Source organism: Ambystoma mexicanum, chromosome 14, assembly GCF_040938575.1.
Source record: "Ambystoma mexicanum isolate Mex_15411 chromosome 14, UKY_AmexF1_1, whole genome shotgun sequence".
NCBI classification, from domain to species: Eukaryota; Metazoa; Chordata; class Amphibia; order Caudata; family Ambystomatidae; genus Ambystoma; species Ambystoma mexicanum.
The window spans coordinates 427,460,187-427,484,677 of NC_090940.1; the positions used below are offsets into that span (position 1 = coordinate 427,460,187).

General features: G+C 48.6%; 1 protein-coding gene across 6 annotated transcripts in view; it reads right to left on the reverse strand.

Annotated features, from left to right (window-relative positions):
- Window positions 1–24,491, reverse strand: part of YLPM1 (YLP motif containing 1) — a 1,127,325-nt gene that overhangs the window by 701,050 nt on the left and 401,784 nt on the right. For all 6 annotated transcript variants that reach the window (XR_011283753.1, XR_011283754.1, XR_011283752.1 and 3 more), the window contains exon 8: window positions 11,965–12,057. Coding sequence is in view for 3 of the 6 variants with exons in the window: in XM_069637605.1 (XP_069493706.1) it covers window positions 11,965–12,057 (93 nt within the window). In the remaining 3 variants the exon portion in view is untranslated. The remainder of the gene's footprint in view (window positions 1–11,964; window positions 12,058–24,491) is intronic.

The window sequence follows — 24,491 nt, forward strand, 5'->3', positions numbered from 1 at the left end:
TCAGATCAAAGATGAGCGCCTTGAACTGGTGGTGCCGTCCTTGAACCATGAAGCGCAGAAACTTTAGATGCCCCTTGTGAATGGGGATGTGAAAGTAGGCATCCTCCAGGTCCAGCGACGGCAGGAAGTGCCCTTCTTCGAGCTGTACCAGCACGTGCTGAAAGGTGACCATCCGGAATTTCCGGGATTTTATGTATTTGTTGAGGAATGATTTTCTTTCCTGGCCACAGGTTGAAAACGGGGACACTTCCTTTGGAACTACAGAGTGTGCCCGTGGGCAAGGGCGTCCAGCACCCAACGGTCGTTGAAGATAGATTTCCACGCGCCAATGAAGTTCGCCAGCCAGCCTCCCACTGGGTTGCATGGGTGGGGGCCCGACATCACGGCCGGTTCAGACCTGCTTTGCCGAGGCCTTACCAACTTGGCGACAACGATGTCCGACAGCCTTGCTGCGGCCTCTGTAGGCTTCCTGCGACGAAGAACGAGCCGCCTGACGATATGAGGAAGAGCTGCCGCCGAATCCTTTGGAGGAACCTTGAGACAGGGCTCCGGAAGGCCAAAAGGATGGCCGTCGATGGAGCTTGCCTAAGGTACAGGGCGCCTCGGTGTCTGCCTTAAAGGCGTGCAGTGACTCGTCTACTGCCTTGCTGAACAAGTTGTTCCTGTCAAAGGGCATGTCCAGTACCCTCGTCTGAACGTCCCGACGTAAGGCAGTGGCCCTGAGCCAGCCCTGGCGGCGAAGGCAAATGCTGTTGCCCATCTGGCAGAAGCTGGTGTCGGCGATGTAGGTGGCCACCGCGATGGCGTGGTCCGAAGCCACCTTGCCTTCTTGCAATATTACAAGTGCTTCCGCCCTCTTGTTGTCTGGGAGGAAGTCCAGGAGAGGGGTGATTTTAAACCACAGCTCCCTATCGTAGCGGGCCACGATAGTGAGAGCGGTGGTCGCCTTTATGGGCGTCGCCGCCGAGATGACCCAACGTCCCATGGTGTCCAGCTTCTTCCCCTCGCCGTCCCGCAGGGAAGTGGAAGTCGATGCCGTCGCCCCAGCCGATTTCTTCTTGGCTGCTGCGGAGACCACCAAACACAGGACGGCTGCGCTCTGAGGCGCATCGGTGCAGAGCCTGGAACCAGGTACTACTTCTCGTACCGGTCCCTCTTCACCAGGGCCGAGGATGGGTTCTTCAGGAGGGCCAGCCCCTCGTCCCAGATGTCATCCAACAGCGGGACAGAGAGCGCGGCGTTCCTCTTGGCCGCTCGTCATTGATAAAGGAATCCCTCCTTCTGCTCTTCGGGGCATTGCTGAAAAAGCTCCGAGGCCCTACCAATCATGGCGTGAAGGGAGACAATTTTGTCGGGAGGAGAAGCCCAAGGTGCGGGTGACGGGAGATCAGTTCCGTCATCGCCGCTGTCATCGCCGTCTCAGTCTTGTCCCTAGGTGGAGGGGATGAGGTGAAGGATGGAAGGGTGTGAGGGGTGGACCCGCCTCCGCTTGGATGGAAGGCTCCCCAACAGTCCAGGCGACTGGATCACCCGCTGAAGGCAACCGCATCTGTGTCCTTATCTCTGTGCACAGTGTGTGCAAGGCTAATAAGAGGTCCTCCGACTTGTCCGTTGGTGGTTGTAGCGGTTGCGACAGGAGCATCGGCATAGTGTCCTCCAGTTCCTCATCGATCTGCCGTTCCTCCTAGTCTCCTCCGTCGCTCTCCACGTCCGCCTCGTCAGGATCCTTCCCGTAGTATCTGACCTCGTCGAACTTCTTGTCAAGAACTGAATTGAGGCCCGAAAGCTCATCATCAGAGGAGATATCCGAGTCCGGCAGGACTATCGTACCCCCCCACCTTTCTTCTCGCCCAGGGGTTTCACAGTGGTTTTCTCGATGGGTGTGAAAGACTATTCCCCTCCAGCTGGGCAGGGAAACTAGGCTTGGGGGTAGACTCCACTGGGGCCACCTCTGCAGTCTTCGCCAGGGACGCACAACTCCCTCAATCAAAGCCTTAGCCTTGTGAATCTGGGCCTTCGCGACCTTAGGCGCGCCTGAGGCCTTCACCGTGGGGGGGAGGGCCACCGCCTCACTCCCCCCTTGGCTTTCTCCAACCCGACCGTGCCTTCTCCAGGAGCTTACCCGGGTTGTCTGATTTGCTTTTCATCGGGCCGGAGCGTTGGCTCGTGGTTGACGGCTTTGGTGATGATGCGCCCGGCCTGTCAGCCGAGGAGCCCGTACCAACGGCGCTACCGGTGCCCGCGAACTCGCAGTGCTTTGCCTTATGTGGGGCCCCCGTCGCCAGAGCCCCCTCAAAGGTCTTAGAAGACGCTCAGATTTTCTCTTCAGAGAAGTACGTTGCCGGGGCTCACCTGCCACTGGGCTCTTCGACTCCAGCCAGTCAGCAAGTCGCTTGTGACGGTCCTTCATAGTTTGGGAGGACATGTCCTTGCAGAATGCACCGGCCTCCTCGACGTGCGATTTATCTGCATGCAGGCAGTAGAGGCACCGCGAGTGCCCATCCTCTTTGAAGACATTCTGTAGTCCACATCCTGGGAAGCTTCTAAACAGAGGCGTCGAGTCTCCCTTGTCTTCGGCCATGACCACAAGGGGTAGGCCTCCAAGATCTTCTGGAAGCCTCCAAGAAGTGAAATTCGTCGAAAAATTGCCCTTGAGGGGCTTAGAGATTTCCAAAACGGGTCCCCGTTGATCGGAAGATGAATCGGTGGAGCTTGAGGCTTGATTTGACAGAAAAAATAAGAGTAAACCTTTGAAAGAACGCAATAAACAGTAAAAGCTCGAGAGCTAAGCACGAGGACTCCCAACACTTAAGCGTGCGGTAAAAATCTGAAGATGGCGGCCTGAGGAGGGGCTTAGGTAGAGGGCAGTCATTGGCTCGGGGCAGTATGACCAAGAGACCAGCGATTGGTTATTAGGAGAAAGATTGTTCAGAAATGAAACTGATTTTTTTCTTTTACCGAGGATTCCCAGCCCGATGACGGGGAATATTCATAAGCATGTGAATCCATGCCAGACCCCCATGCTGGAGAATGACAAGCTACTCCCGACCGGGACGCGTGGGATGGGACACGACTCGGAGAGTCACTTGGAGGTCGAGGCCAGGGACCCTTTAGGAGTCTAGTTCCTGCCTCTACCCTTGCCTCCACGAGGACCTCTGTTGATACTGGCGGTTACCGGAAGAGCCTTGGTCGGAGGACCAGACGGTACTTCCTGGGCCATATTGGTCATGGGGAGACCGAGAGAAAGATTGTCCACGAAAGAATTAGAGCCTCCACTTTGATGGAAGGGTTTGGCCGTTATCTGGTTGAGTGATTTCAGCGTTTCTTGCTCCTTCTTGGCAGTCTCCATGGCGTCATTGACAGCTTTCCCAAACAAGTTGGAGTCCTCGACTGGTTGATTAATAAGAGGCTGAGTTTCTGGTTTAAAGCTGGAGTTCTTCAACCAGGAATGTCTCTTAAAGTCCCCTGGGCTAGAGTACGACCAGCAGTCTCTGAAGAGTCCAGAGTATTTTTTAATATAGTGTGTGTGGGTTACCGGTCTGCCCTCGGCCACGACCGGCAGTAGGCATGATCGGGTGGGCTCCAGGACCTCTTGAAGGCCATCCTGGACTAGGCCCCATTGGACACTGCTGTAGCTTGCCAGGAGAGTATTATTATTAGTGATCCTAGTTGAATAGGCCGCTGAGGCAGTGATTAGTTTTTCTGAGGGCATAAAGTTTCTTACAGTCCTTAATTGGAGGGGCTTTCGCCATGGACAATGGAACACCAGCACTCTTCCTAGTGACAGAGCTTGTCATCCTGGGTTCACCGCAACATCTTGGTAAGCTAGATCCGTCCTACCAGGCATTCATCATAGATGGTAATACTATCAAAGTCTCCAAAGACACTAAAACATTAGGTTTTTACCTGGACCCCACCCTCTCCTTGACCCGACAAACTAATGCCGTTAGATCAGCGTCGGCATACACGTGCAAACTCATTGCAGCTTGCAGACCATTCCTGACCACCCCGAACAGTGTCACCTTAGCTAGAACGCTCATTATGTCTAAGATTGACTATTGTAGCGCTCTATATCTAGGGACCAGCAAAGGGAATCTAAATAAACTCCATGTCACCCAGAACAATGCCATTAGGGCAGCCTTAAACATTGCCAGAAACCACCACATCTCCGAATCTAGACCCAACCTACACTGGCTTCCTGTCAAACAAAGAATAGCACTGAAAACACTTGCCCTCACGCACAAATGCCTAGCCAAGAAGCCCCCCCCCCACCTGTGCAACAGGCTCTCCTTCCACTCCTCCACCCGACCGCAAAGAACTGCTCAGCTCCATAGCCTCGCTATCCCTAGGTTCAAACTGCAAAAAGCGGGGGGTACGAGCTTCCCTGTCCTTGCCTCCAAGCTGTGGAATACCCTTCCTCTCACCATCAGATCTGAAAACACCCTGAACACTTTCAAGCTAAAAACCAAACTTTGGCTTTTTGATCAGAACTAGGCTCCTCTGCCTCTAGGCCTATCTGCAAACTTCTACTGTTAGATGTATATAATCATGTTTGCACATTCACTTGTATATAACAATCTTGTATGTATATTTTGTATGTAACCATGTATATTGACTACCTGTATGTATATTAACCTAAGTTGCGCCCAGATGCCCTTGGGCCTGATGGTGCGCGTTACAAATAAACAAATACAAATAGTAGCCACCAGGGATTCTGGTGTGACATGACCCGAGATGTATAGTCGGTCGGAAGGTGATGGGAAGAATAATTTGACTGCCTGTGTGATGGATGGTGACAACAAAGGAGGAGCTAGGCGCTGCTTTATGGAAGTGAGTAAAGGGGATGTCCTGACTAGTTGGAGGCTTCTCCTTATGGATACTCTCAACAAAGTCAGTCAGGGGGTTCCTCGTGTGTTGCGATAGTAAAATGATCGGCCACACACTTTAAAATGGTGTTGAACACCATTTGGTCATCCACAGGTGACAACTCCCTTCGTGGAGGCGAAGAAGGGGGATCTAGACAAATGATGTCTGGATCAGAGGTGTGTTCAGGTGATAGCCAAGTGCCCTGATCCACTGACTGACCCTGATCCTGGTCCTGGTCTTGGTCTTGTCAGCTGTGTCCTGAGCAAAAAGATGAATATCCTCAAGACATCCTCTTGCTCTGAGACATCCAAAAAATCCTCTTGGTGGCCTTGTGTAGAGATGGGAATTGTTTGCAATTTTTGTGGGATAAGGCAGGAGTCCTCTTCCCTAGGTCTTTTGGGAGTGATATTTATGTGAAAAGTAAATAAATTGAGCCATTTTTTCAATATAATTTTCAAATCTCTTCCTAGTCCATATGGAAGATGCAGAAGGGTCTGGAAGTGGAAACGGTTGCCCTGAAGGGGGGAGATCTTCCGAATAAGGCCTTTGCAGGGGTCTGGGGGGCTTCAGAATACTCCTCTCGACGAGCCCTTATGTTCTGTAGCTGCCCAAATAGCCGTGAGGCTTTCGAGTATTTTCGGTGGCTGAATGGAAGGACTCTGCGCACCTGATGGAGCTGTCGTGGTTTATTCCAATGAAGCCTTAGGTGCTTGCGCGTCTTTATGTTTTTTGGGGTCAACGCCCTTACTAGGAGTGTCCAGTGGCATGCTGCAAAGACAGTTGCTTGGAGGGTGCTGAGTTGCGAGGTTCAGCAGGCACCAAAGTTTTCGGTGGCCCTGTTGGCGTTAAACGCTTCGACGTCTCCATCGAGGAGGCGTTAGGGCTTGTGTGTTTGGGAATTTGTGGTGCGTGTGTGCCCTGGTCGCCAGGGTGTGAACTCCCCATAACAGGGCCGGGCATCTGGGAGACTGAAGGTTCTGACGAAAGGTCTATGGCTTCCAATTCAGAGCTATAGCTGCCGATGGATTCCTAGCCGTCCGATGCAACGGCAACCACAGGGAATGATTTTGGCCTGCATTGCGTAGGCCGCCCACCGTTCCGCCTGTCCTTCGGTCAAAAGAGCTTGCAGGACTTGCATGAGCCCTCGTCGTGGTCTCGAGGTAGACAGATTGCAACACTGTTGGGTGCTCTTCCACTGAAACTTGCCATTACAAGGCAGGCAACATTTAAAGGACGTCCTCCCCATAGCTGAGGGTGACGGCAGCCAGACCAAATAGAGTGAGAAGGTAAAAGGAAATACATTCTTGAAAAAGAATGAACTCAGTGCCCCACTCTCCCTACCGTAAGGGCCTGGCCGGAGGGCCGAGGCTATGCGGTCGACAGTTGAGCAGTTCGACAGTCGCTGAGCAATTGTAGATGTCTTTGGCGGCAGAAAGCCCACGAGTCAGTCAAAAAGAGTAGTCTGGAGACTAGACGACCGTAGATCATTGGACAAATTAAGCAATATTCACTCTTGCGAGTATCCCCATAAAGCGACCAACTTATTGGGTAGAAAAAAACCATCCGAGGAACCACGACGTGTGAACAATTTTGGGTACATTACAAGTTACATTCGGACTAGTGTTGCAGTCACAACCACGTCGGATGAAAGATGTAATACCCTGCGATTACCACTAGATGTCGGACAGTATGCTCAGCGTGTGATTCCAAGCAGATTCACAAGCATCAAAAATGTTAATATACATTTAAGTTTAGGTGTTTCTTTGAGGTGCATTTTTGACTGGGGTCTCCCCCCCCCCCTTGTTCCCCATGAGATAAGCCCGACTGCTCGGCTACTCTACCAAGGTCCTAGAGTAGTACAGATGAATACTCAGAATTGGGGATCTACAAACCACTGGGATAGCTTACTAAAGTTTTACCTCCAAGTGGGAGGTTAGGAAAACTCCCCTAGCACTCACATTCTGTGTGGGGACAAAGTTCCACCCCTTAAATAGAACACACATTCCAGCTGTCGAAAAAGAGTGTGGTGATAAATACAAAATGGCTATTTCTATTATAGGTAGTTTCTCTGCCGAGTGCTGAACATCTCCTGTGCACCCTGGTTCGGGTAGTTCTGTGCTGTGGAGATAGTTGACAGTGTTTGGGACCTGCCTAAAAAAGAGATTGCCTGTTTGAGTGGTTTCGATTCACATTTTCAAGTTTGTCAGTAGAAGAACTGCTTGTGTCTGAAAAAGTCACCAAATTCTTATTTCTTACATCTTGTGTTTGTCCGTGAAACATTGCAAGTAGTCTAATCGTCTAGAGGATATGGGTAAGGTCTTTCCTAAGAAGAATTTGTGATGTCTGTTAGGAGGAATTCTCATGAATGTGCCAATTCCCTTCACCTTAGAGACCCCCAACAACTTTGCTGGATTTTGAGGACTTGATTTATTTTTACCTGTAGAGAGTGTGAACCCATTTTCCCACTCTCTCATGTATTTTGAATGTATTTTACACTTGTTCTTTGGTTATGGAGTTTTAGACAACTCCATAGACGACATATTTTCATGCGTCACACAGCACCCTCAGTGCAGTGGCACAGGGAAACATTTTCAGGTTTTCCCAAGGTTTAAATAACTTCTCTGGGATAAACTACCATTTCCCAGAGTAAGAAAAGTGAAATTGACTTTACTAGTCTTTTCAAATTCCTAGACCCAGCACATCATATCTTACTATAAAGTGCTGGAGGTGTTACCTGGTATCCCGTGTCCACAAACTCATGTAGCAGTCAAATGTTACCCTCTCCTCTCGAAATGGCTGGTGGCAGTGGTTTTACAACTAACTACCATGAGTTTTCCTGACCACAAGCATCGGTCGCGTTAAATCGCGAGAGCCATGTTTTTCAAGATGGCATCTGAGCCCCCTGCGTTTAAACAGGTCCTGGTCTTTTTTCGCCATTTCTTTTTGGAAAGGTCTTTCTAGAGTTTGTCTCTGCGCGCCAAACCAGTTTTGGTCCTTTTGTTCCTTCGCCTTTGGCAGGCTTCAGGACTAAAGACCGCCTTTGGCGCCCAAGTGTCTGGGGTGGACAGGAAGTGAGGGAGGTGCCCAAACCTCCCTGTGCTTGGTCTCCTAGAAGGCCCAAATGCACTCTGGCGTGATTGGCTGGCTGGCTGTCTGGCAAGGACAGCCACCCTGCTGGATGAGTGACAGCTAAGCTGGAATGAATGGGAGAGAACTGAAAAAAAGGCAAGTCTCTTGGCTTGGAAGGCAGAGTCGACCACTGGAACGAAAGAACCAAAGACTAGCTTGAAGAGGACAGCTGCTGCAACTCCTGGACCATTGGTTTGCCCACTAAAGTCCTGCTGCAGGTCCGAATCGCTAAGTTCACCTCAACAGAGAAGCCCTGCAAGGACGACATCTCCCTTTGAGTTGGTGGCGCCAATCAACTCAACACTAAGCCACCTGGATACCATTCTCGGAGCTGGTTGTATTTTCCTCAGAGTGCTGCAGGAAACCGTATAACCAGGGAGAGGGACACCAGTTTGTGTGCTTTACTAGAGCTACCAGAATCGAAAATTGGCCAGTTGCCACCTTTGCACACAGTCCCAGTGCAGGAGTCCGGAACTGCCAGGAACAGAAGTAATGAGCTGCATCTTTTTCTTCATTTGTAAGGTAATGTGAAACCAGACAGTACTTACCTCTTGCAGTGAAAGTGCTTGAAACTTTCCCAACTTGCAGGCCTAATCAGCTTGTGACCCAACATATGATTCTTTTACGAACTACTTCTGAGAGCCTTGGCAAAGACTTTTCAGTTTAACTACCAGAACTGCTTTGTCCTTTACAAGACTTTAGCCCATTGAATATTTGCACTGTCTAAGATTAACTAATATGTGTATTAACCTATGCCTTTTGCTCCTACTTCAAAGTACTCAATGCCATTTTGCTCCTCCTTCAAAGTAGTTTAAATGCCTCAGAAACGTACAGTGTTAAGTACTGAAGTATATTCGTGTGTAATATAGATTGCCTCCTTCTAGTGAAGGATTTATAACTGACTGACATACATTAATAAGTGTTTTACCAAGGAACCTTGAGTGTAAGTTTATTTGAATACTTTCGATTGTAGACCGCGGTGTAACATCATTACAGCTCACATTTCCCTCTCAGGATTAGCCTGGCTCCTCAGCAATGCTACCAAAAACAGTGTAGTACAGACTTATACCAAAGGTTGGTTTGCTTACACCTGTAATCTTAGTTGTGTGTGCTGGTCCCAAAGGGTACCACATACAAACTCTGCCTAACAATGTCTTTAAGTTCATAAAGAATATTCTCTGCTCATGGCAGACGGCAATACTAATACCAGTTTTTAAAAAGGGCGATAGACTCGACCCAAGCAACTACAGGTTGCTTTCCATGCTTGATGCCACTGGAAAGATATTTGCCTCATTTCTGCTTAAGGAGTTACAATCCTGGGCAGAGGGCAGAGGAGTACTGTCCAGATTCCAAAGTGGATTTAGACAAGGTTACTCCACTGCCCATAACATCATGATTATGGACATACTGCGAACCAGAGCCTTACGAACTGGATCGGTCCCGCTTTATGCATTATATATAGACTTCACAGCGGCGTTTGACTCCATTCCCCGTAGTCGGTTATTGAACAAACTGTATACAATGGGATGTCCCGATGGTTTAATATACTATTTAAAACTCTTGCATTCAAATAACTCAGTTAAACTGAAATTAGATCAAGAAGGTCATACAACTCAAAATGTTATGCAAAACAGGGGTGTCAAGCAAGGATGCGTAACGGCTCCTTTAATCTACAACCTATATACCTATGACATCCCTGAAGCACTGAATAAGGTGAGAAACTGCCCGCCGAAAATTGGGAAAGCTAGCTGCCCAGTACTAGCATACGCTGACGACTTGGTGATTTTTGACCACACCATCAGTGGGATGCGAAGATCTGCGGTTGCACTATGGGAATATGCTGAAGAGAATGGCTTAAGCATTAATCTAGGAAAAACAAAGATTATGAGATACACAAGAAAAAAGGTCTCCCGCGTGCAACTTTCAGTAGGGACAGTGAATATTTCATATGTCCCTCAATACCGTTATTTAGGCATTGACTTTGAAAATACTGGGGATTATTTGGCATGCAAAAAAACACGATGTATTAAAGCTGCACAATTGACTGCCTTATTTCATAGATTTACGATCAGCCATAGTGGCTTTACTCTATGGGGTATAAGGCAACTCTATATACAGGTGTTTGCTCCGGCGATAATATATGGCCTGGAAGCACTATTAGAGTCTGATCTTAGATGGCTTCAGATATTAGAGGGTAAATTCTGGCGTCGTGTGCTTGGTCTACCCCCCTCAATTCCGATGGCCATCCTTAGATTAGAATTGGGCTTAACCTCCCTAAAGGCATTGGTCTTAAAGAAGCGAGCCGCGTTATATCTCAGAATGGTGCAAGACACTAGCAACGACATATTATTAGCGGTGCACCAGGAAATAATAAAGGAAGGAACAACCTCTTCAATTGTTGATCAGATGAACAATCTGTTCTCCGAAATAGGCTGGCAATCCAGAGATGGTAAATACTCAGATAAAGTAAACAGAGCACTGAGTAAACGTATTGACCTTTGGGATTGGCTGGAGAATTTTGAAGATCTTAAGAGTTTGAGCAGCTACCAGTATGTGCAATATAGACTATTTGAATTTAGGAAACCCCAGAGATACCTGAATATCTGTCCATCTATTAAGCTTAGACGGTTTATATTACTGCTTCGCTTAGAGCAACTACCTACCCTTAGCAATACGGGGAGAAAAGATTGCATGGCTGCCGAGGAACGTATCTGTCGACTATGTAAAGTGCATAAGCATTTGGAGACTGCAAAACATCTGCTGACCGAGTGCTTGGAGATGGCTGGCACCTATACCCTCCTTCTTGGCAGTTATGTGCATGAAATTACATATATTGGGGAAGCGCTGTTTTGGCATTATTGCCTCAACTCCAACAGTCTACGTCTCTTAATAGCTCTCTATACTGTTTGGCTGCAAATTGAAAGAAGATTGGTTATAACTCTGTAGAGGAATAGGTTTTATGATATAATTCTCATACAGATGCTATGAAAATTTTAGATATATCTGATTATAATGTGAATTATCTGTTCTTTTTAACATAGTATCTTGTATTGCAATTCATGTATATTTACAAATTGTATTTGAAGTATGTTAGACCTTTTTTACCATGTTAGTTGTGTTAAATTTGTGTAAAGTTTATACTTTAAACTATAGCACAATAAATAAATATTAAATAAAAAAATAAAGAATATTTTGCAAGTTGACATTTTTAAATTAATAAACCTCCTTAGTGATCAATTCCAAAGCATTGTTTGCATCCGAAATATTGTAGTTTTCAAGCAGTTCAGTCACACAAAGCACTTACCTAGAAGTTCAAAGCAGAACGCCCTGCGAAAAGTATGTGGTTATTTGGAGGTTTCAGCCCGAGAGGGCAAGTAGATTGCCAAAAAGAAAAGTGGCCAAAGGGCAGGTCTCAATCCATGATAGGACATTCAGAGAATATGGAAATCAAAATGGCCTTATCGCAGTGAAAAGGATTGTGTACTGCAGCGCAACCAAAAAACCTGTGCAAATTTGTTCAATGCCACCAGCCTGTCCAAGGCATATAAGAAAAGTCATAACCGATGTTGCCAGGGAAAAGGGATGCAGAGTACTCCTGTAACATGCCATGTTAAGTTGTGTGTGTTACAAAACAAAAATTGCAAAACATGAATGGGAACAGTCTCCCTAAACACTGACAGACTTAGGAATTGAACAGTACCTCCAAAATAAATTAGTTGAGTAGGTAAGTGGAGCTAAAAGGAATTACATGCTCAAAAGTAAGATAGAATTCCAAACCAGAGATCTGCTTGGGGTCCCGTTGAAAACAATGGTAAGAGGCTGCAACAGGTATTTCCCCGAACATCCTGTATGCATCCCAAAATAAGCTGCTCATTTACCAGGTTTCTTTTAATGCTTGGAACCAAGATCTCATTATAGGAATTCAACACAAACCATATAGAAGGACCAAAAGGCCCGAAGGGAGCTTACCTTTCTCAACCGGCGCTTTATCAGGCAATGACTCTGTACATAGAACGAGCCGCTCGGCATATGGTATTTGCTCCATTCCACCAGCAGATGAATCTGTAAAACGGCAGGATGTTTAGTAAATAAATGCTTTACTGTTGGCTTAACCTGTTTGTGATCTATTTGGACATAAAATATGTGCCCCACACTGGGAACTACTGGCATATACCACTAATTCAGACATACCACTAATTCAGACGTACTCAGCCATGAAAAGTATACATAATTTACTGCAGTTACTACTTCCATAGGCAAATACATTTTTCCACAGCCCTTTGGTAAGGGGCATGAAACAATCTATCCCAAGGGTAAGAAAGGTTCCAACCAATAAACAGACCAGAGTCAAAAAAGGGCATAGAGTACTTCTATGATTGGGGATTCTAGGCCCACTTATGGCCCCTTAAATTCTTACTATTTTATTTTTTGATCACCGACTTAATTTTGGTCGGCAGAGGTATTTTCCCTGAAGTACCCCTGCCACTGAAGCCGTATTTTGCCTTAAAGTACATGGTATTGGGTCACCAATAAATCCCCAAGCGTGCCTCTCTAGCATCCCATTTTTAACTCTGATTACATCATCCTTGATTAGTTTTAGAGAGTATTTGTATTTATTTTTACATAGCGCAGCCGAGCCCTGGAGCAACTGGGCGCATATCTTACATATACATCTGTTGCAGCAATACAGGAAATAAAGAATTGGACAGTACATGATTATACATAGTTGGCTTCATCAGGGGTGCAGGCCATTCTACAGCATTGGTTGCAAAAAGCACTTTGTTAGCAATGTTTTGTAAATCCTGCTCTGGGCCATTTTCTATTTCAGGGCATTCTTTGTTTGGTACAACCATGAATAAGGCTCAAGAAAGCCGGTCTGGCAACCTCATATTGGTTCAGGTCAATGTAGGTCCATGGGCTCCCCCCTCACTTCCATTGGGGATGGTCTAGGTTGAAGGCAATCGTAACATCCAACCAGTATTGTTGGGCATCAGATCCTTTTCCGATCATGCCGCTTTAGTGATTGATTGGCTGTTCTTTCCCAGCCGATTGTTGCAGTATTTCAGGCTCAGCGTTTAAGAGAATTTCATAATCGACCATGGAGGTGGATTCTGAGAGGCCAACCTAACATAAAAGACACTTATTGCAACACAACTTTGACTGGCTTTGGCTTGACAAGTGTTAGGCAAGATTGTATGCAGTAGCCTGTGGGAGACTGCACCAGCCTTGTCCTATTGGCAATCCAACCTTTGGTATAAGCATATACAACACAAGTTGGTAGAATGACTGAGCAGCCAAGCTTATCTCAAGAGGTGTCAACGTGAGTTGTACGGTTGTAAGAGTTTCACAGTGACAAGTATCCAAATAAGCACTTACATAAATGTTTAATCAGGAAACCATGAGTGTGCCAGTTTGAATAAGCCTTCTTCAGAAGAAAGCAATATATTTATATATAATTTAAAAATATACTTCAAAAATACACAGTACTGAATTTGGCGTCAAAATGAAAAGGGAGTAAAACAATGTTTAACAAATATTCTTAAGCAGGTACTTTTGAATCCCCCCAATGCAAAGTAAATTAACCCTTTCCCAGCTACACAAGTTATAGAATGTGTGTCATTTGTTGAGGGATAGATAAAGCACAATGTCAGAGGATAGAAGTGTCTTTCAGGGATCCCGGCCAGCCAATGTCAATTGAGCAAAGTCTATGGGAACTGAAGCACTTCTTGAAGTCAAGTAAAAAGTCTTGCACAATGTTTTATAAGTCTTTGTAGAAAATGACATCACTGTTGGGCCACAAGCTGGGAGGCTTGTGAGGGGCAAAGCTGCAAGCAACTCTGCAAAAGCAACCAAGACAAGCCTCAACTGAGAGCTAGCAAGGCTACATAAGAGACCTCTAAATTTATCGTACTTTAGGTCTGAAGAAATTGGTTCCAGCTGGCTTCTGCTCCAGTTGTAGTCTGGCAGATACTGTTGTTCCTGGGCCTCAGTCGTGGGGAAAAGAGGGAGGACGTCTGGGGACTACTGCACTACGAACTGAAGGTCGGCGGCAGCAATGGGCAAATTTCAGATCAGCAGCACTTCACGGTTTCACCTTCTTGCAAATAGCACCAAAGCGGTTCTCAGATACTGTATGGGCTTTCATCGCATCTAAGATCCAGTACTCTGTCGAGGTTGCTCAGGCTGGATCAGTCCTGCTTCATGGGAGTCCGGAGAATCTTCCTGGAGCTCAGGTACTAAAAGAAGCACTCTATACTGGTGTTCCTCTCCCTGGCAATCAGTTCCAGCAACAGCAATGGAAGTACAGCCAGCTTCGAGAGGATTTCCAGATTAGTTCGGCTTGGGGTTGATTGGTCCCACCAACCCAAGGGGAGAAGTCGTCCTTTGCAAGGCTTCTCTATTCGAGGCAAATTTGGAGCTTAAGCACTGCAGCAGGGCTTCACCGGGCAAACCAGGTGTCTCTTCCAAGTTCTTCAGATTCCCTTGTCCAGTGGTCGACTCTGCCTTCCAAGCAAAATACCTCACCTTTTATGCAGGTTTCTCCCATTCATTACAGCCTAGCTGTCACACAGCAGGGTGGGTGTCCTCAAAGGACAGCCAGATAGCCAGCCAATCACCTTTGGGTGCATTCCTGTAACCAAGGGGATTAAGCACATGGAGTTTCAGGCACTTCCCACACTTCCTGTCCTTGCCAAATACGCAGGAGCCAGAGGCAAGCTTCACTGGTGAATCCCGCCAAAGGCAAAACGACAAAGTGACCGAACCTGGTTTGGCAGAGTAAATCTCAAGAAGGACCTTTCCAACAAGAAATGGCAAAAAAAGAAGACGGGGGCCATTTTGCCAAAATGGGCACCCATGGATGCTTTACTGCAGCTGCAATTGCAGCCCGCGGTAGAAACACAATGGTAGGAAAAAGTAAACCACTGCCAGCAGCCATTAATTTTAGAACGATTAACAAAGAAATGTTACATGAGAAACCAGATACTAAGTAACCCCTTCAGCGGCCTATGGTAAGATAGTGTGTGCTGGGTCTAGAAAGTTACAAAAAGTAAGTAAAGTCAATTTCACTTGGAAACAGTAGTTTAACCAAGAGAAGGTATTTAAACCTTTGGGAAATCTGAAATACTTCCCTGCACAACTGCACTCAAGTCCAAAACCAAAACAGTTCAAATTAAACAAAAAGGCATTAGAGAGTGGGGAAAAAGTTCTCACTCTCTCCTGGATTGAAATTAAAAGTCCAGCAAAAAGAGCTGTGAGTTTCTAAGGTAGAAGGGAATTAGCACATTTCTGAGAATTCTCCCCAACACTGAGCCACAAGGCTTGGACTAAGGAGGGTTTTGAGAGTGGTCTAAGGCTACGACAAGACAGAGCACTCCAGTTAGGCACAAATGCTTGACAAACATTACATACAGTAATAGTAGGTTGCTTCTATCTGATTAGGGTTGACATTTTTTCTTTTTTCAATAGTGTGTTTGTTTACTATGTCTGATAGCGAGAGGGGAGGTCGTTACACGTGGAACCTCCAATTTAAAGCCACTCAATCTGATCTCTTGTTTAATTTTCGTAAACTGCTTTTACCACTGTGTTGCGATTATGTGTGTACTCCTTGCACTTTATTGTGGCTAAATTAGCTTACTAGCTTCCTCCTTGAGGCTCTGCTTCATTCGCACAAGTCCTCTTTCTGTGGCCATCAGTAAGTGTTCTCACGCTAGTTATTTCTCTCCCTCCGGCATAAATGTGCCAGAGAACGCCCGTGCAGCGTCAACGCGCCAAAGGCGTGCTTAAGGCAAGCTCATCTGTGACCAGTCAGGACCATGGATGCTGCCCTCAAGTGGGTCCTCCCCCTCTGCACTTACTATATCGCGGGTTGTGCTCCTTGCTCTGGCTCCTGCTACTATCATCCCAATCAATTTTGATAGACTATCTACACCAGGGGATTTGGTGCTCTTTAGCAGCGCATGCCCTGGACTAAGAATTTGGTGGACTAGCTTCATCCTGATTTTGTTTTCATTTCTGAAACCTGGTTGGGTCCTCATTCCAATCCTGTTGTGAGCCAAATACTCCCCTCCTCGCCCCCAACTATAGCTACTGCATTGTGATCGCAGCCCCACGCGTGCAGGCGGTTGCTATTATTTTTAACTTTGAATTCAAGGTTCTTATCATCCAATTTGACCATGTACTGAATATGGATGTGATTCTTGTTCGCATTTCTCTCTCTGCCACCAATACTTTATATGATATGATATGATAGGTTATTTATAACGCGCTTAATACCCAGAGGTTTCTAAGCGCGGACCCAGGGATCGAACCTGTGTTGCTCCGTGTCGTCTTGTTTCCAAATCGAGCACGCTGCCGCTGAGCTATCCTCCTGTGTTGCTGATATATCGTCCTCTCGGCTATGATCGCATTTTCTGTGATGAGTTTCCCAGTCTGTCGCCATGCAGCGCCAAAAATATTTTAATCTGGCGGTTGTCAGTGATTTCAGCCTCCCGACCAACAAATCTAACAAAGTTACTAACCGTAGTGACTACCTTACTCCTAGTCCAGTCCCCTTTCCATCGTCCAGTCCCCTTTCCATCATACCTTTGGGACATTCGGTCCTGTGGGATGGGACTGGAGCACTTTCTGTAATACAGCATCGCGGGGTACTGTACGCGGTCGTTACCCCGCCCTCTTTAGCTCCACCCTGCACATCGCCCTTCAGTCCTTATAGGATACTTATTAGAGGGGACGGCGGGCGAGTGTGGAGGAAAGGGGTCTATGGACTAGGAGTAAGGTAGTCACTACGGTGAGTAACTTTGTTATACTCCTACGGCCCATCCCCTTTCCTCCATACTTTTGGGAGATTACCAAGCACTTCTTACAGGATAACAGGTGGATGGAACTCCTTTACTGAAAGGTTTTTGAGAACAGCTTGCCCAAACTGAGCATCAGCTCTGGAACTCAGGTCTAAGCAGTAATGTTTCACAAAAGCTGATGGGGAAACCCACGTAGCTGCTTTGGCAATGGTTTCCCAGTGGACATATTTTTGGAAGTCAAAGGCAACTGCCTTGCCCCGCACAAGATGGACATGAATTCCCTTCGGAGGCTGGAGGCCCTGAATGGTATCCGCCTCAGAGATACAGGAAGCAATCCATCAGGAGATAGTTGCTTTCGAGGCCGGCTTTCCTTTCCGTTCAGTGAAGGTCACCAAGAGCTGGGTAGAGCTCCAAAGATTAGATGTTCTGTCCAAATAAAATTTAAGAGCTCGTTTTACATCCAAATTATGCAGAATCCTCGGCATCTGAGGCCGGTTCTGGGAAGAAAACTGTTAAGGAAATAGACTGGTTCAGATGAAAATCGAATTCCACCTTTGGAAGGAAAGAAGGATTGGTCCGAAAGAAGAGAACAAGTTACTCTCTTACCTGGTAACGTTCTTTCGATGGGATGGTCCGATGACTTATTCCATATCTATGACAGTAATCACCACAGCTGTGCTGCTTTGGAAAATCTTTCGGCGTCTGCGTCCTGCGTCGATGGCGTCGATACGCTGTCCTCGAGGGCCTGTGTCGAGCCGACGTCACCGATGTTATAAGTAGGACGCACGACGCCCGTAGCCTCAGTTGTAGTTTTTTCCCAGAACGTGTGGCACCAATCTTCTGCCAGTATGACCACAGAAAGCCTTGCGGAAACTGAAGCTGCAATCGCATAAGAAATTCTGTAGCGGGGCAGGTAGGGAGGGAGCTATATGCAATATGTCGTCGGACCATCCCATCGAAAGAACGTTACCAGGTAAGAGTAACTTGTTCTTCGAGGGGATTGGGTCCTCCGACATATTCCATATCCATGACAGACTCCAAAAGCAGTACCAACGTATGGAGGAGGGAAAAAGAATTTAGAATATAGAAATTTAGAATGCCCAATCAAATTGCAGAGTAAAGGACCGCCTCACCAAAGGCCAGATCCTGCCCATGGATAGAATCTAGGGAGTAGTGTCGTACAAAAGTATGGACCAAAGCCCATGTGGCTGCTTCACAGATGTAAGATTTTACAGATGAAACAGGAACACCCTTCTGCAGGGCAGTAGAGGCAGCCATACCCCTAGTAGAATGGGCCCGTAAGCCTACCTGATAAAATAATCCATCTAGACAAAGTCTGCTTAGTAACAGTTTGTCCCAAACGCCTACAAGCTCAACCAATAAAGAGCTGATCGTCCACTCTGACCCAGGACATGCAAGAAATGTAGAAGCTTAAAGCTCTCCTACGAACCAACCTATGGAGCCTCTCCTCTTCCTTACCAGGATGTGGAGAAGGATAAAATGCCAGAAGAACAACCTTCTGGCTTAAATGAAATTCCGACATCACCTTCGGAAGAAAGGAAGGACGAACTCTAAGGACAACCCTGTCCTTATGAAACAAAGTGAAGGGTGGCTTAACTGAAAATGCCTGCAACTCACTCACTCAGCGAGCGGAAGTGACCTCAACTAAAAACAGTTTTAAGGGTTAAGAGCCTCAAAGGACAAGAATGTAAAGGCTCAAACGGAGCACCCATAAGGAATTTCAGAACAAAGTTCTAACCCCAACCAGGCACCTGGAAAGGTGACGGCGGAAACACATTAGTAAGTCCTTTGAGAAACTGAGAAATTAACGGAATTTTGAAATAAGAACACTCCTCACTTAAAGATGGACAGCGCTGCAAGGTAACCTTTAATGGTACCAACTTGCAAGCCCTTGTGGGCTAAAGAAAGCAAAAAAGACAGAACCAAAGGAATGTCACATGAAAAAGGAGCCACATTCTTAACCCTGCACCAGTTGCAGAACTTTCTCCAACGGCAATGCTATAGGGACTTCGTTGCCGGCCGTCTGGCCGAAAGCAACACCGCCATCACGTCTTCAGGGAGGTCCCAATCCTTATATCTCAACCTTTCAGAAGCCAAGCGTGAAGGTTGAGGGATCTGACCTCTGGATGGAGAACCTGACCCCCTCCCGCGAGAGCAGATCGTCGCGGTAGGGAAGACGACGTGATGGGTAGATGGACAAGTCGAGAAGGTCCGGGTACCACGTCCTGCGGGCCCATGCCTGAGCAATGAGGATCATCTGGGAACCAAAGCTCTGCAACCTCCGTAGCACTTGCAGGATGACGGGGACTGGAGGAAACGCACACAGCAGTGGGAAGGACCACTCCACCACGAACGCGTCTCTCAAGGCTCCTCTTGGAGGAAATTCCGGCGAGCAGAACCCTTCGCACTTCTGGTTGACAATGGAGACGAAGAGGTCCACCTGAGTGGTCCCCCAAAAGGTGAAGATCTACAGGAGAATCTCCTGAGCCAGCTCCCACTCATGAGACATCGCGCTCTGCCTGCTCAGAGAGTCCGCAGTATCGTTTTCGTCTCCGGCCAGATGAACTGCAGAGATCGAAATTTCCCACTGGATGGCCCAGAACCAGAGCTGCATCGCCTCCCTGCACAGAGGCAGTGACCATGCCCCCCCACCCCTTTTTGTTGAGGTAGTGCATGGCCACTGTGTTGTCTGTCAGAATCAGTACATTCTTCCCTCGCACAGTCGGCAGAAAAGCCTTCAGGGCAAGCCCGATGGCCCTCAGCTCCAACAGATTGATATGGAGTCTGTACTCCGACAGAGACCAACGACCACTGACAGTCAACTCGTTGGCATGAGCTCCCCATCCCGTGAGGGATGCTTCCGTCACGATCGTCAACTCCGGCCAGGGTAGCCAAAACGGAGCCCCCCTTATCAGATTGCCTTCGACGGCCCACCACAGAAGGTCTTGGGCGACAGAGGGCGGCACCTGAACAGGGTCCGACATCCTGCCGGAGGACTGTGACCACTGCAGCTTGAGGGCCATTGCAGAGATCTCATCCGCAACCTGGCTTCTGGCACCAGAAGAATGTAGGATGCCATGAGGCCGAGCAACCTCAAGAACTCGAACGCCAGGAGAGTCTGGGCATGTTGAAACTTGTGCATCATCTGCCGAATGTGATGAGCCCTCACCTGGGGAGGAAAACACTGCCCCAGGGATGTGTCAAGCACTGCTCTGATGTACTGGAGCCGCTGTGTTGGCGTCAAGTGGGACTTCTGTAAATTGAGGGAGAAGCCCAGCTTGTGAAGGGAGTGGCAGGTGACGGACTGATGATCCAGGACTTGCTCGGGAGAGCGCGCCCTGATCAACCAATCGTCCAAGTAGGGTTAGATGTGAAGCCCCCCTTTCCTGAGATACGCTTCCACGACCACCATGAACTTGGTGAAGACCGGCAGGACCCAAAACTGAAAGTGCGAGTCGCCAACCGCGAACCTCAGGTACTTCTTGTGATTGGGATGGATCGGCACATGAAAATAAGCGTCCTTGAGGTCTAGAGACACCAACCAGTCCTGAAGTTGAAGGGCCTGGAGGACTCGAGAAAGAGTAACCATCTTGAACTTAAAGCAAAAAAGAATGTCCAATGAACAATCATCCATAGGACCTTGAACTTGTCCTTCCTGAGGAGCTTGCACAAACCGCACAAGTCCATGATGGGTCTCGATCCCCAGTCTTTCTTCGAAATCAAAAAATAAGGGGAATACCACCCCTTGTTTCTCTCTGCTACAGGCACCAGTTCTATGGCGCCTTTCTCCAGCAGGGATTGAATTTCCTGCGCAAGGAGCGGATCCGGACACATTAAAGATAGATTCCCTGGTGGATTGTCGCGAGGCCTCTGCCAGAAAGGAAGACAGTAGCCGTGGGCTATGATCTCCAGAACCCACACATCTGAAGTAATGGCACGCACTCTACAAGATGCTGCGCCAGCCTTCCCCCGCAACCGGCGAACCATGGGACCTGGCCTCATGACTGACCTGAAGTGGCTGCGGCAGTGCCTGAGGGCAAAGAGGCAACTGCCCGAGCGGCCTTGGCACCTCGAGTACCCTGTTTTCCACCTCTGGCACTCCTACGGTGGGTTCTTTCACTTGCAGCTCCTCTCGATTTACTAAAGGATGAGTAATATCGAAAGGAACCTCCCCTCCATTGCTGTCCCCTAGGACGAAAAGGTGGAGGTTGGCAAACTGCAGCGCTCAACGACTTCGCTGCAGCTTTGGAGGTCTGCAACCTCTCATGGCTCTCGTCAGCCTTGCTGACAAAAAGATGTTCACCGTCAAAGGGCATGTTGAGGAGCCGGGCTTGCACATCAGGAGCAAACCCCCGACTTCCGCAACCACGCAAACCTGCGTATAACGGTGCTCGCCGCCATGGACCGGCTGACGCAATCAACCATGTCCAGACCCGACTGAATGGATTCACACATGGCATCCTTGCCATCCTGCACGATATCAAGAAAACCATCCCGTTCCTCCCCTTCAGGAATATGATCAGCCGCTAAGGAGATACAGTTCCACAGAATGTGTGTGAAACCAGACAATGCACAAACGGAGTTGGCAGCCCGAAGCGCCATACCCCCAGAAGAAAACACCATCGCCCAGCCGTCAAATCGTTGGTCGGCCCTATCAGGAGGGATGGTACGGTATGACGCCTGCTTTGCGGGGGTCATAGCTGTAACGCTCACCTGATTCCCGCAGAGGCGCCGGTCTTGACTGGGTGAATGCCGTATCTTCAAAGGTGATGTGTAACACACGGTTGGCTCTTTGGGCTGGACCTCTGTGCACTGTATGTCTGACTCGAAGAGTAAGATGTCTGCAGATAGAAAATATGGGATTAATGAACTGGGGTTATTGGGTGCCTCTCTCCTCTTCCCTTTCTCTTCTCCTGTAGAATCCCAAAGGTTAACGCCCTCACCTTAGGTAAGTGAACGCCGAGCTCTCCATCTGCCTCGGGGCAGGGTGCCGTAACCAGTTTCTTCACTGGATAAGGGTGCAGGCCTCTTAACCTCAGAGGACTGCTGTCCGTCGTTAACTGCACGAACGGTAAGTTCTGGGCACTTCAAATGTCTTCAAAGTCTTTGGTAATGATATCTCTTGTTTTGCAGGGTTCCGGCGATGGCGGATGACGGGCTGATGAGAGTTGAGGATCGAACCCGCGTGAGGAATAGAAGCGCCTGGAAGCACGTAAGTAAGCGCTTGTAGCCTGCTTCACGATGCGCACTAACTGTCCCTTTTATCTTGCAGGTACAAGTTCGGAGCTTTAGAGAAGCTGAAGGGTGCTGGAATACCCACTGGATTCGGCGTGGGAAGGAGTAATGGCACGTGAGTAATAAAGTTGCCCAATGTTTTTAAACGCACCTTCTTTTGTCTTTCAGATGCGGTATGCAGCGCCGAAGGCCTCCGGAGCGTGCGAAGAGCTGGTAAGCTTTTGTCTTTCAGATGCCGGAATGCAGTGCGAAGACCTCCGGAGCATGCGAAGAGTAGGTAAGCCTTTGTCTTTCAGATGCCGGAATGCAGCGCGAGGCGTTGGTGACAGCCGATGGACCAGGTAAGAGATGCGCTGCCACTGAAGACCGTAGTGCTAACCTGTTCTTTCTTTGTCTTTACAGGTGCTGCTGAAGACTGGATTCCAGGATGGTAAGCCTTTGTTCCCTTAGGCCCAGGATCAGAAGCAGAAGACACGATGAGCGTTCTGCTGCAGAGAATGCAGAATAACGCAAAGCAAGATTCATCCATCGGGTGTGGTTTAAATAGCCTCCTGTAGTGCTTAGGTGTCTCCTTCCACAGCCACGCCTAGGTAAGAAAAGAGTTCCTGCTTTCCAGAAGAGTTCCAGTGTTCTGAATCTAGGGAGTGGCTCCTGCCCCACCCAACAGGAAAAGTAGTCCCAAACAGAAGAGGATGAGGGGTTCAGCTGGCAGGTAAGTAAGCAGCATGGTCTGCTGCAGGTAAGTCCACCCAAGCATTATGAGCCCGGCGCTTCCAGCGCTGGGACTGGGCATCTTTATGAGCCTGGTGCCACTGGCGCCAGGACAGGGTCCAAAAGGTCCCAATTGGGACTGGCTGGCACTCAGAACCGGGGTTATGGGTCTGCTTCCAAGGGAGTCGGGCAAGTCCTGATCTTTTGGAAGCAGAGATCATGACAATAGCCGCCTGCACCACCAAAGCCGCAGCCACCCTTCTCTGCAAGGCCATATAGAATGGCAGCACCGGGTCAGTTGGTGGAACTTGGTCGAGGATATCAGTCAGGTTATCCTGCTGAAAATCCCCTGGGGGGGGGGGGGGGGTTGTAGGGGGGCAGATGACCCCAGGTAATCCCGTGACCCTCGACAACAAGCGCCGGTATAAGGACTCTGCATGTGTGCCAGGCTCAGGCCTACCAAAGTCCAACTCCGGAGAGGTGTCTAGACCACTGGCGTAGTGCAATGACTGACGCAGGTCCTCAAGTTCGCTATGACCAGAAAGGAGGTCATCCAGAACCTCTGCAGGAACCTCACCTTCCTCAGACTCCTCATCCACCTCAGAAATATAATCCAGAGGCCGGAAGGATGGTACAGAAAAAGGAACAAAGACATGTTTAGCCTTGGCTAGAGGCTGTCTGGGGGGGGGTTCCACCGTGCCACGGGGAACCTCGGACAAAGCCGCCTCGTAAGGCGTCGATGGAATCGGCGTTGACATTGAGCGCAGCGCCGATGGCGTCAACGACTTCCTCAGAGGCGGAGCCTCGAAAGAATGCGTCGACGACCTCGGCGCCACAGGCATCGGTGTCTTCTTCGAAGACTTCACAGGTTCTCGCGGTCTCGAGGGCGGCGAGGACCTGGACCTGGAACAGGCATATCTAGAGCGACCATCCTTGTCCGACCGGGACCTCGAAGGCGTCCGGTGGTCGCGACCCCGAAGGTGTACGAGCAGCGTCTCTAGAACCGTCACAGCCGGAGTCTTTCGACGGCGCGGACGGACCAGAACCCTGCGATTGGAAAATCACCAACATCACCTTATGAAAGGAATCCCATTCCTCAGGAGTGGAATGCTTGTTGGGACAAGCAACCCGCCGACGGGCGGACTCATCAGACGAGGAAGGCGACCTGTGACGGCACTTCCTGGAGTGCCTCGAAGAGGCAGAAGAATGGCAGGAACTGACTCCCAGACCGAGAACCCCCGGACTCACGACGACTATGCGGAGAGTCGCCACTCGAATCATCAGTTGAAAGACCAGTGGAACGTGACTTCCGGGGCTTGGCCACCTTACCGACCGACAGCAGCTTCTTACGCTCCCGCAAGGCCTTCAATGTGAGCGATTGGCAGTCAACACAGTCATCCGTATCATGTCCTCCCCGAGGCACTAGAGGTAAGTGTTGTGCGTGTCCGTCAGCGACATCGTATACCCGCACACCCGACACTTAAAACCGGACCACAGGGTGGAAGAAGCCAAAGACAAACAAGTTCGAAGAACCGAAAGAACAAGATGCAGTGGAACTGAGGTGCGCCGAGATCTCCGAAGCAAACACGTTTGCAGAAAAAACAGAACTGAGGCTATGGGCGTCGTGCATCCTACTTTTAACATCCGGTGACGTCGGCTCGACGGAGGCCCTCAAGGACAGCGTATCGACGTCATCGACGCAGAAAGATTTTCCGAAGCAGCACAGCTGTG